At 48.9% G+C, this 12,938-nt stretch overlaps 1 protein-coding gene across 4 annotated transcripts in view; it reads right to left on the reverse strand.

Moving 5' to 3' along the window:
* RHCE (Rh blood group CcEe antigens) overlaps nucleotides 1-11,342 on the reverse strand; it is a 38,444-nt gene extending 27,102 nt beyond the window's left edge. The window contains exons 1-2 of one of the 4 annotated variants that reach the window (XR_006220922.1): nucleotides 11,082-11,342; nucleotides 1,175-1,361 (exon numbers count right to left, since the gene is read on the reverse strand). Coding sequence is in view for 3 of the 4 variants with exons in the window: in XM_042995272.1 (XP_042851206.1) it covers nucleotides 1,175-1,361; nucleotides 11,082-11,262 (368 nt within the window). In the remaining variant the exon portion in view is untranslated. The remainder of the gene's footprint in view (nucleotides 1-1,174; nucleotides 1,362-11,081) is intronic. The other 3 variants (XM_042995272.1, XM_007083661.3, XM_042995273.1) reach the window with 3 other exon arrangements.
* Between the last annotated feature and the right edge of the window lie 1,596 nt (nucleotides 11,343-12,938).

The raw sequence follows: 12,938 nt of genomic DNA on the forward strand, positions 1-12,938 counted from the left end.
ACCGTGTGCCCCTTGGTAAGTGCCTTATGCTCTCGGAGCCTGGACACCAGTTAGCCCGCTGCTGGAAGGGTTAAACGAAGCCATGTTTGTGCACTGCCTGGTACAGTGTTTGGCTCACAGGGAGATGTTCAACAGCGGTGCTCAGAGATGCAGGGCTTCAGAGGGGAGGATGGAGTGGCCTGGAGAGCTGACAGGTCCCCCAAGATGGGATTTACCATCATCATCCGGGCAGGACAGAGATTCAGAGGTGGAGAAAACCAAAAACCAATTTTCAAGGTAAATTCTACCTAGTTTCTCCTGTCATGGGCTAACGGCTTTTTTAATTTTAAAAAATTTTTTGTCTTTTTTTTTGGCGGGGGGCTCGGCCCCATGCCCAACGTGGACCTTGAACTCATGCCGCCGAGATGAAGGTTTGCATGCTCTATGGACTGCTCCTTCCTATTCAGTAATCATCACATTCCCCATGTAACCATTATTCTGACTCCTAGCAACATGGGTCATTTTGCTACTTCTAAGAGTTTCATATAAACACAGCCAAATGGATCAACCTGAATTGAAAGGCGTGGCTATTTCTTGCTCACCAACATTTGAGGACTAGCAATACTTTTTTATTTTCAAGAGACTGTGATAGTTCTTTTTTTTTTTTTTTCTGCAATCTCTATTCATTTTTCTTTGAACCCATGCTGCTCGTGTAACTTTACAAAATCACAGTCAATAATAAAGAAAGGACTTGGGGAGGGCTGTAGATCTGAGCCCGGGGTTGTCAGAGAAAATACAGGATTCCCAGTTCAATTTGAATTTTTTTTTAAATTTTTTTTTAACGTTTATTTATTTTTGAGACAGAGAGAGACAGAGCATGAACGGGGGAGGGGCAGAGAGAGAGGGAGACACAGAATCGGAAGCAGGCTCCAGGCTCTGAGCCATCAGCCCAGAGCCCGACGTGGGGCTCGAACTCACGGACCGTGAGATCGTGACCTGAGCCGAAGTCGGACGCTCAACCGACTGAGCCACCCGGGCGCCCCCAATTTGAATTTTAGATAAAGAGTGGATAATTTGTGAGGGTATATCCCAATATCGCATGGCTTCAAGGGGACATCCCAGCTATTCTAGAACCAGCCCTCTTGGGCCCCATACCTCAAGGATCCACAAAACGATCCAGCCACTGTCTGGTTACCTGGACAGTTTGATGACCACCTTCTTAGGGGAGAGCTGCTCTAGGAACCCATCCAGTAGGACTGCCCACTGCACCACCAGGGCCAGCAAGAAGAGGTTGAAGGCCACGCTGCTCCAGCCGTATCTCCGCAAAGACGAGTTGATGAAGCCAAAGCCAAGGGCCACCATGATGGTAACATCCTGCAGGACTGCCCAGGAGCAGATATGGAGAAGGGGAAAGGGAGGCAGACGAGATGGAAAGTTGTATGAAATTGGAATTTATAGAACTTACAGAATTAGAATGTACCTACATTCCGCGTGAATTTGTGGGGTGGCAGCTGGAAGGGATCATTAAGGATCATTGGGCAAGTTGCTTTGCCTCTTTGAGCCTCAGTCTTCTCATCTGAATCATGGGGAAAATACATAGCAGGCAGGGCTGAGGCAAAGATTCGATGAGCTAATGCTGGGTAGGCACAAAGGCAGGGCCTGGCCCATAGTAAGTGCTCAGTAAATGTAGCAATTATTATTACTAAACTCGATGGAATGAACATGTGTAAAACATCTGGATCGATGCTTGGCACACAGGTGACATTCAATGAAGGTAATTACCGCTGCTGTGGAGGATCAGATTCAACCTCCTGATCATGTACGTGAGAAAATAAGGCCACATGGGGCACCTGGGTGGCTCAGTTGGTTAAGCATCTGACTTTGGCTCAGGTCATGATCTCACGGTTCATGGGTTCCAGCCCTGCATTGGGCTCTGACAGCTCATCCGCTGACAGCTCAGAGCCTGGAATCTGCTTCGGATTCTGTGTTTCCCCTTCTCTCTCTGCCGCTCCCCCAGTTGTGCTCTGTGTCTCTTTCTCTCTCTCTCAAAAATAAATAAACATTAAAAAAATTTTTTTTAAAAAGAAAGAAAATAAGGCCACAGAAGCCAGTGACTTGGCCCAGAAAAGAGGGGCAGAAGCAGGTCCCGAAGTTCTGTTGATAAGAACCAGATTATCCTTGCAGAAAACAGCTCTCTCCCTTTGTCCCTTGCTGGGAGGGACCCAGGGTTCAGGCAGAAAGCACCAGGGCCTTCTGAGTGACCCTCACCTTTTTCCAGCCTTGGACCCTGCTCAAGGGCTGCTGTGGCAGGTGAGCGCCAGAGACTTGCCTAATGGCAGGGAGAGGTCCAGCAAAAGGAAAAGGGTGGACCCTTGTATTTACTTCCAAGCTTGAAAAATGGTTCGCAGCTTGACAAACGTGGGTTCAAATCAGGGCTCTAGCAGTTTCCAGCTGTGCGGCTTAAGGTAGTTGTGTGATATCTCTGAACTTTAGTAGCAGCCTACATGTATTAAGTGTTTCCCATACGGCAACACTCTTTTATTTACTTTTTCGAAGTAATCTCTCTGCCCAACGCGGGGCTCGAACTCATGACCCTGAGATCAAGAATCCCACGCTCTCCGGACTGAGCCAGCCAGGATTTTAATCACCTCACACAGACCATCTCACTTATTTCGTACAGCCACCTTCCAAGGCGGGTGCTGTTCTTATCACCATGTCACAGATGTGAAGGCTGAGCCACAGAGGAGTGAAGTAACTCACCCCAGCTCATACAGCCAGATTTAAACCTAGATGGTCTGCCCCGAAGCCTGTGCCTTCACCCACCACACTATCTGCTCTCAGTTTTCTCACCCGCTCAATGGGAAAAACGATCACACCCTTTGTCGGGTCCCCAGAGTCTGATGCTATAATAGCCCACCATCACTCAGGACAGAAAGACTGATCAACAAACACCGACTATTTCACATGTATAAATACCCAGGGAGAGAACTTGCAAGAATTTTTCCCCCGATGAATATTATCCTCTGGTTTGGGGAGAGTTTTACTTTTTTTTCTCCTTTTCTTTTTCTGTGTTTAAATTTTCTACAACCAGCACTTAGACAGTGAACAAAAACAAACAAAAGAACACGCACACACACACACGCACCAAAGAAAGCACAGCCTTCAAGTTTAGACACTTCTGTTTGGTCCCAGTTCTGTCATTCCCCATTAGGTTAAACCGTATTAAAATTGCCAACATTTGGCCATTTTTGACCTATAAAAATGGCATTTTATTTATTTATTTTTTTTAATTTTTTTTAACGTTTATTTATTTTTGAGACAGAGAGAGACAGAGCATGAACGGGGGAGGGTCAGAGAGAGGGAGACACAGAATCTGAAACAGGCTCCAGGCTCTGAGCGGTCAGCACAGAGCCCAATGCAGGGCTCGAACTCATGGACCGCAAGATCGTGACCTGAGCCGAAGTCGGCCGCTTAACCGACTGAGCCACCCAGGAGCCCCCAAAAATGGCATTTTATATATGCTTCAACCTCATAGCTGTGTGCCCTCGGAGGTGCCGTACCTTCCTCGTCAGCTAAATAAGGGCAATTATACCCACCCCCGAGGGGACTGGAGAGCTGAAGGAAGTGATATTTTGTTCAAGTGCTTGGCACTCCGTAAGTGGTGACGATTCACCAGCACCGCCGTCATTCTCTTCACCGTCACGGTTACCAGAACCCGCCTGCTCTCCGCGGGCCTCGAGCCTTGGCCCTGATGACAACGAGGAAGCACTCGTTTCCAGAACTCTCCAAAGTCTCAGAAAGCCCCTTCAAGTTACATTTAAACCCACTTTCATTGAGAAATGCATAGACCTAGGGTCGTACACATCAAACTTGGGTGGGTGTTAACGTGTCCCCAAACAATCTGATCACACCAGGATGTTGGAGACCCCTGGGGACCCCAAAGGGTCTGGGAACTTGGGGAGTAGGTGAGAAAGGGCATTGATTCAACTTTTTGCCCCTTCTCCCCTGACATGGGGGGAGAGAAAGGTGCAGGCAACATTTCAGTCTCCTGTTGACACCCTCTTGGGAATGGAGGTGACAGGGCACATGTTGTACAGGGCATTCCTCTTGGGAGCGCTCAAATGCCTTCAGGACCCAAGCAGGAAACCGTATGGATGAAAGGGCCTGTGGCCAACTAGAGATCAGACACCCCGCTTTCAGCATTCAAATTCAATCTTGTCTTAAAGACTGCTGTTAAGCCCAACCCGTGTGCCATTTAGCAGCAACTCTAAATGCATAGGGTCCAGACTTACTGAAGATTCCATGAGTCGGGAGACCCTTTCATTTTCCTCCCGTTGTATAGAAGCAGACCAGAGAGAGCCTGTGACCTCCTCAAGGCCACAGAGCATGCTGGCAGCAGAACCGAACTCTGACCCCCAGGTATGGTGCTCTTTAACCGGGCTGGGCTGTTTCTTGCTCTTGTCCGCCCCCACCTCACTAAGGGACCTCAGGCAAGGTCCTTGTCCTCTTTTGGGCCTCAATTTCTCTCTCTGTAAACATGTAGGTGTTGGACTTGGTACTCTCTAAGGCCCTTATAACTCTGGCATATTCTTTTTTTTTTTTTAATATTTAATGTTTATTTATTTTTGAGAGACAGAGAGAGAGAGAGAGAGAGAGAGAGAGAGAGAGCATGAGTGGGGGAGGGGCAGAGCGAGAGAGGGACACAAGAACCCGAAGCAAGCTCCAGGCTCTGAGCTGTCAACACAGAGCCCGACGAGGGGCTCGAACCCACGAGCCGTGAGATCACGACCTGAGCCGAAGTCGGACGCTTAACCGACTGAGCCACCCAGGCGCCCCAACTCTGGCATATTCTGAGGAGAGGATCAATGGGTGGGGAGAGGAGGGTGACCGGGATAGGGCAGAGGCGGGGGCCCTAAGGAGGAGGAAGTCAGAGGATCTCGGGTGGGGGGGCTTTATCAGGCACAGCTACCATCCCCACCGCTGCCCGGTGTAGGAGCTCGGGGCCTTCCTCCCCAAGGCCCCACACTGTCCCTAAGGGAGGAGCTGTACTCCACCCAGCGGGATAAAGTTAGGGTGGCAGTTTCTGGGAGCTGTCGACAGAGCCCATTCACCCTAAATGAATCAGTCCATGACGTTAGAATTCAGGCCTTTCCGCTCCCTGCACTCTCCTGCTTCTTCTCCTGGTCTCCCAGGCCCCTCTCTGATTCTTCCTAGGTCTCATTATCCGGACCCCCACTTCAGGGCCAGGTCCCAGCTCAGAGCATCCCCAGTGGTGCCAGCCTCCACCTCTCAGAGCCTGCGCTGCACCCCACGTCGGCTGCTGGGCTGATAGGCTAATGGCCTCTAAGGTGTTCAGGGGTGATAAGGAGTGGATGTGCGACAGGGGCCCCTGTGACTGGGCCCCAGAGGGGAATTTTACAGTCTAAGACAGGCCTCCGGAGAATTTTATGAAAGCCCCATGGCTTGCAGAAAGGGTCTAGCCTGAGAGGCCAGTGTTGAGACAAGGCCCTTGTTACCAGCATTGTAACAGCAACCACGTATGTGGTGCGCCCCCCTCCCCCAGGCCCCCTTCTAAGTGCCTGACAGCTTTAACCGACAGCAACTTCGCGCAGTACGTCCTATTTGCTACCCACATTTTACATATAGGGAAAGGGAGGCACAGAGAGGTGCTGTAACTAGCCCAGGTCACACAGCTAGCAAACGGTGAGCAATCTGAATCTGGACCATCTGGGTTTAACCACCACACATCGTGCCTCTCCGTATAGCACACATAGTATAATGGTGAAGAGTATGGACTGAGTCAGGTTGTCAGGGTCCAGAGGCTGCCTCTACCTCTGTGTCCCAGCTGCCTAATCTGTAAAATGGGTGTGAAACAATGGTGCCTGCTCAGAGGATTGTCACGAACATTTTCGCCGGTTCGCGCAAATCACGTATCCTGTGCCTACCACTCATTAGCTGTGTGACTTTGGGCAAGACTCTTCCCCCCCCTCCTCTGGCCTGGCTGCCCCTGTGATCCTAGCTCTGTGTTCCCACCCGCCTTTGCTCCTTCCTCTGGCCTGCAGGCACGCCAGCACCAAGAGCTCTGAAGCCAGACCCAGCTTCTGTCCCTTAGGAGGCTCGACTTCCGCACTATTCTCCCCACTGCTGACTGGGAAGATCTCGGCAGCCCCAGACTGGGACCACCCATAGTGCCCCATGCTGATTTCTGCTCCCCAATAGCCTCTACTCCCACCCTACCTTCACCCCTACAGCATTCTGGGAATAGAAAAAGAGATTTCCCAATCAAAGGGGACAGCCAAGGCTAAGATATGGGACGTTCTAGGATTTGGGGGTACCATATTTATAGGTCAGTGGGAAAGCCCTTCATGTATTTTAGTAGCTCTCCTCCCTTTGGGGAGTAAGGGGAGTTGGGTAGTATCCACAGTGCAGAGCCCAGGATGTTCCCCCAGTCTGGCAGTCCTGGAAGAGGCTCTGTGTATAGATCATTACGGTAATGGGTTCCAATGAAGGAATCATGCCTTCCAGTATAGGCCCCTCCCCCCTGGGGTTGGGCCTTGTGATTTGCTTTGGCCAATGAGACATGAGTAAACACGATAGGAGCAGAGGTTTGAAAAGCACCCACCCATTGGGGCTTACCCTCTTTTGCAGCAGTAACTATTCCGCTACCATGTGAAGAAGTCTGGGCTAGGGTGATGGAGCCACATCACATTCACTACCAGCCAGCATCACCCGCCAAACATGTGAATGAGGCCGTCCCACCCCAGTCAAACCTCCAGGCTGCACATGCACGAGGGAGCCTAGGAAACCGACAGAAGAACCACCTGGCTGGGCCCCACCCGTATCGCTGAACCACTTAATCACAATCGGGAACAAATCGAATGGCCATTAACAAATCAAAATGGCCATTTGAAGTCACTACGTTTGGGGGCGGTCTGTTATGCAGCAATGGATAGCTGATACACTCTGCTTCCCCTAAGCATCTCAGAGGCACCTCATCCCCAATCCTAGAGTGAATATATCATTGTTCATTTCACGAACCTGCTTCTCACCTCAGGAATTGGCACGTCCATATACCCAACCACACGTCTAAAGCCATCCTGAGCTCCTTTCACTTTCACCGGGTACAGCTCATTTGATCTCCTAGCTATCGCTTGAATGTTGGGACTCTTTGCTTCTCCCTCATGGTCCCTGCCCATTTGGTCTCATCGCTGGCCGTGTGGACGGTGGTCGCCAACGTAGGGAACGCACACCTCAGAAGATGCTCCAGAAGATCCACAGGGGCTCCCGGAGGAACATATTAGCCCTTCCAGTTTTGTTTGTTTTTATAAAAGTATAAGGAACTGGGGCGCCTGGGTGGCTCAGTCGGTTAAGCGTCTGACTTCGGCTCAGGTCATGATCTCACAGTTCATGAGTTCGAGCCCCATGTCGGGCTCTGTGCTGACAGCCAGAGCCTGGAGCCTGCTTCGGACTCTGTGTCCCCCTCTCTCTCTGTCCCTCCCCCACTCATGCTTGGTCAATCTCTCTCTCTCTCTCTCTCTCTCTCTCTCTCAAAAATAAGTAAACATTAAAAAATGGTATTTAAAAAATAAAAGAAATTAAAGTCTATTAATAATAAAAGCAAATACGTTTAATCAGTCTTTATATGTGTTTGTTCTTCCAATCCTTTCAACAACGTATGGAGAAAGTGCTATTGTCTTGTGATAGCAATGAAGCAGAGAGACGGTGAATAATTTGCCCAAGGTCTCACAGCTAAGGAGAGGCAGAGGCGGGGTTTGAATCTGTCTGGCTCCGACGTTTGTCAAACTTTTCACATGCATAAGAGTCACTTTGAGGGCTTGCTTGGGAAAATTCAGGTTGCTGGGCCCTACCCTGAACATTTCTGATGGATAGGTATGGACTGGGCTTGGGAATCTGCATTTCTAACAAATTCCTGAGGTGCCCGTGGCTGAGGTGGCTGCTCTGGGGACCACACTTTGAGAACCACTGATCCAGGCGCCTCTTCCTCCAAAGGCCCTGGGTGAAGTTTGCATTTCTGAGAGTATTTAAGATCCACGTTACCCCAGGAGCCTCCTCTGCCTGTTCGGGATGTCAGACAGCTTCTAGTCTCCTAGCTTTGGAAGGTGGCCTGAGGGGAGTATTGGGCCACAGGGAAGAGGGGACATCTGTTTCTCTGTATTCATCGTTGCAACGGATGGCAGGATTTCGTTTTGTTTTTGTTTTAAATTTGATTATGGATTATGGAAAAGTTTAAGCATATGCAAGAGCAGAGAGTCACTTGATGAATGTCCTGTGCCCATTCCCAGTTTTGATGACTGTCACACGGGGCCAATCTTATTTTATTATCCTTTTCCACTGTTTTCTTTTTCTTTCTTTCTTTTCTTTTTCTTTTTTTTCTTTTTCTTTCTTTTTTTTTTTTTTTTTTGGCATAAAGCAAGCCCCAGACATTGCCTCATTTCAGTATATCTCTCTAGCAGATAGGGCCTTTAAAAAAAAACCCAGCGTGCTGCTCTCAGACTTAACAAAACTAACAACAATTCCTCGGTATTGTACAGGATTCTTGCTGATTGTCTCAAAAATGTCTTTTTGGAATTGGCAGGTTTGAATAACATTGTTGTTCCCCTGGACTGGATTAGATTAAGTGAGTTGACAGATTAGGTTACCCAGTTCTAGTTCAACTAACCTTCACGGAACGGACACCTGCCTGAAACCACCGAATGAGGCAAAACCGTAATGGCAGCCAAGTGTATGAAAAAAAAAAAAAGGGCAAAGAGTTGTGCAAACTCTTTACTGGTCACAAAGTTGAAAAGAAGTCAGTCTAATTAGATCTGACAGGAAGTCAACCAAGAGAATTTGAAATTATCAAGAAGACTCTAGGAATGGATTTACATTCTTTCTCGGTAATGGGAACAATGGGCCTTGCCTCGAGATTGACTGGTCCTGGTACCCTCACAACCCGTAATTTGAAAATATTATGTATTTCATTTGACCTCTTTCAGATTTTCTAATTTGTGTGTGTGTGTTATTATCATGTATAAAAGATATTAATGTAGCAGTACTTGGCCTGTAACATGTAAATATGGTGCATGTCGCCATAACCTGAACCCAAACTCGTCCTATTAGGTCAGCAGCATGAGGGTCAAACTCTAGACTCAATCCAGTCGGTCTACCATGTCCTACCCCCATCTTGGTGCTCCAGTGTTGCAATGTTAAGCCTTCACCTGGTCCACTCCAATGAGTACACACACAATGGCTCTTGCTGTCCTCTCACTCTGGATGATGATCCATTTTCACATGGTTGGCTCCTACTGAGCCTCCAAGACCTGGCTGGGCAGTCACTTCCTTCCAGAAGCCTTCCCTGACACTGTCCACTCCCTTGCCCAGGTTATGGGCTCTTCTCTGTGCTCCTATGGAAAGTGAGTGTCTGAGGACACTTTATGCTAGCAGCACAGCACGAGGCTGAACATGGACCCTGGAGCCACTCTAGAGAGTTTAAATACTGGCTCCTATACCCAATGGTTATACGACAAGTGACTCAACCTCGTTGTAAAATGGGGCAGTGAAGCCTAATGGTTAAGTGCGTGGAAACTAAAACCAGGCTGTGTAAATTTAAATTTGCTATGCTGTCGCTACTGAGTGACCTCTCTTCAACATCTATGTGCCTAATTTCCTTGTATGAAAAACAGATCATAATCATACCTACCTCATGGGGTTGTTGTGAGGGTTCAACATAAAGCATTTAAATAGTGCCTGGTACATAGTGGGAGTTCAAGAAATATAAGCTCTGATTGGCATGTGTCTAAATCCCACATTTAGGGATATGATAACAGGGTTGAATGAATGAATGCATGCATGCATTGAATTACACTGTATTGGATTGAAAAGAATTAAGGTAAACTGAAATGAATTTAAATTGTGCCTAGGCCTTGCTTGTTAGGTACAACAAGCCTAGGGCCCCTCCCTAGGTAGCCCCTGAAGTGTAGATGCTTCCCTCCCCCCACCTACCTCCCTGCCTGCCCCCTCCCGCCCGCCCCCCCATCTCTTTGTCCCACTCCTGCTGCTGAGGCCCCGGGATGCCTTACCTTTGCTTTAACTAACTAGCCAGTTCACATCTCTTAGGAAGAAGCAGGCACTCAACCAGTCTCCAGGTTCAGCTTTGTCTCAGGGAGGTCACTCAAGGAGGCCCATCCATTATCATAGATAAGATATCGTCCCCCTGAGATCACTTGAAACTCATCTCAATTTTTTTTTAAAAAAAGCAAAAAGCCAGGGGGCACCTGGCTGACTCAGTCAGTTGAGTGTCTGACTTCGGGTCAGGTCATGATCTCACAGTTTGTGAGTTCCAGCCCCGCATCGGGCTCGCTGCTGTCAGTGCGGAGCCGCTTAGGATCTTCTGCCCCCTCGCTCTCTGCCCCTCCCCTGCTCATGCTCTCTCTCTCAAAAATAACAACATTTAAAAAATAATAATAATTTTTAAAAAATTAAAAAAGCAAAAGCGACACCCCCGTCTCGTTGACAGTTGTCCTCGTCACAGTCTGTGACTATTTTTAGCTGCATGTAGAATAACGACCATTCTACACTCCTCTTCAGCCATACCTTATGGCTCTGGGTTTGCAGACAGAATGTAGACTTCCGGCCAATAAGTGAGGAGAAGGCTGGGGGTGGAGGAGGGGCAACAGACCAAAGCCCCGGAAAGGCGGGTGGCACAGAAATGAACAAGAGAGACCCCCAAACAGGAAACAAAAACTAAAAGCCGAACAGCGTGAAATTCCTTGCTGTTAAGGAGACAGGGGAGGAGGGGACAGAGAAGCAGAGACTTACGAAGACCATTTGGCAAAGGGAATTCTGTAAATACAGACTAGGAGGCCCCGGACTGCCCTGACACATCCAGGAAGGCTTCATCAAGAGGGGGTGTCCACGCTGGTCCTAAAGGAGAGCCTACGTTGTTGGCTGGGTCTTTGCACAACCCACGGAAGAAGGTGTGGGAACCTATTTACTCAACGACTTTGTGGAAAGGAACCTCTAGGCCCCCGGAGGATCACGGACCTCCTCTTCCCTTGTCCCTGCTACTTGCCTCTGTGACCACCTCCCCTCTGGACACTCACCTCGATAGGTCTCCATGAGCTTCTTCGGATCCTGTGAGGAAGTGTCATAGGAGGTGAAAAAGAAGAAGATGACAATGAGAGCCACCTCCAGCACGAGGGTCCACAGGGGCAGGAAACACTGCATGGATGGTGGGTACTTAGAGCCCATTCTGGGTCCGGCACTTACACCAGCTCCAGGCATCAGCCGTCTGCCCTCGTCCCCCCCTCAAGGGAGTCATAGGGGAGACACCCGCCAACAGCCTTATCTCAGGCTGCAAGCCTGGCTCTGCTGGCCTGTCTATGGAGTTAACACAGGAGCAGAGGGACTAGGACAGGGAGGGGGAAGAAATGCACTTATTCCAACATGAACTCATTCATTCGCTATTTATTTATTCATTCCACAAGTAGTTGCTGCGCTCCTACTCTACGGCAGGCACTGTGCTCAGTTTAGAAGACGCCATTCATGGGGCGCCTGGGTGGCTCAGTCGGTTGGGCGTCTGACTTCGGCTCAGGTCATGATCTCGCGGTCCGTGAGTTCGAGCCCCGCGTCGGGTTCTGTGCTGACAGCTCAGAGCCGGGAGCCTGCGTCGGATTCTGTGTCTCCCCCTCTCTCTGCCCCCCCTCCTCTGCTTGTGCCCCGTCTCTCACTGTCTCTCACAAATAAATAAATGTTAAAAAAAAAAAAAGAGAGAGAGAGAGGGCATTCATTCACTCAGCACCCAAACATAAGAACCCTCCTTTGCTCGTTACTTCAGTTTCCCTCACCAGACAGGTAGAGAACAGGTCAACACTCCTCTTTTATAGATGGGGAAACTAAGGCTCAGAGGGGGATTTGGATTCACAAAATTTCTCTTTAATACCTTACCACCTCAGAAAGGGCACCCAGTGAGTGCTTCACAAGGACATATTGAACAAGAAGGAATGAATGAATGAATGAATGAATGGAAGCAAAGCACAATACTAAGCCCTGAGGACGATACAGACAGGGCCCAAGGGGAACTAACTTCTCAGAGTTACACAGTTGAAATTATTTATATTTGAATCTGTATTTAAATCTACTTGTTTGTAAATCTTTTAAGGGGTAGATGGGGGAATAAAAAGGAGACTTGGGTCCAGCTCTAGTAAAAACCTGGCAGGGTCCTGCCCCAGCCCTAGGCTGTGGTTGTCTCCAGTCCTACTCACCTCCTCACAGAGCAACCCAGGATCCTGCCTGGGGCATGAGTGGTTGTAGCTCATTGGAGGCAGGCCACCAGCCTCAGCACCCCTGTCCCACAGCCTTCGACAGTCCCTTGAAATGGGATTTAGAGCGCCTGGGATCCAGTTCTGACCCTGCAGCTAATTTGGTAGGCTCACATCCCTGTGGCTAGCAGAAGGTCGGACGTATAACAAGCATAAAGAAAGAGAGGGAGGGAGGCAGGGAGGGAGGGAGGGATTGAAGTTTTCTTGCTTTGGACACTGGCCCCAGCCACTGGCCACTGAGTATAGACTGAATTTGTGAAGCCTCAGATAATAAAACTAGACTAGGAGTTGCAGGGAGGCACATTTGGGCCCAACATGAATGGATCCTGTATTGACCATTACAGCTGTCCAGTGAAACAGGCTGCTCATGAGGTAGTAAACACCCTGTCACTAGAGGAATGTAAACAGAAGCTGACGGTTATTTGGCAGTGAGGTCTCAGAAGTGACTCATATGTGATTTGCAGGGGATTTGAATCACCCAGTAGAATCTTGTCATTTTGTTTTTCGATGCATAGACTCACACCCAGAAGGCCATACCCAAGGTCGTACAGGCAGTGGAAATCAGTTCATTCTTGCTCAGTGCGGCTTATTTGTAGAAGAAAAAAATCAAAAATAAGCCGAATGTCTAATAGTAAGGGA

The sequence above is a fragment of the Panthera tigris genome, chromosome C1, assembly GCF_018350195.1.
Source record: "Panthera tigris isolate Pti1 chromosome C1, P.tigris_Pti1_mat1.1, whole genome shotgun sequence".
Taxonomy (NCBI): Eukaryota; Metazoa; Chordata; class Mammalia; order Carnivora; family Felidae; genus Panthera; species Panthera tigris.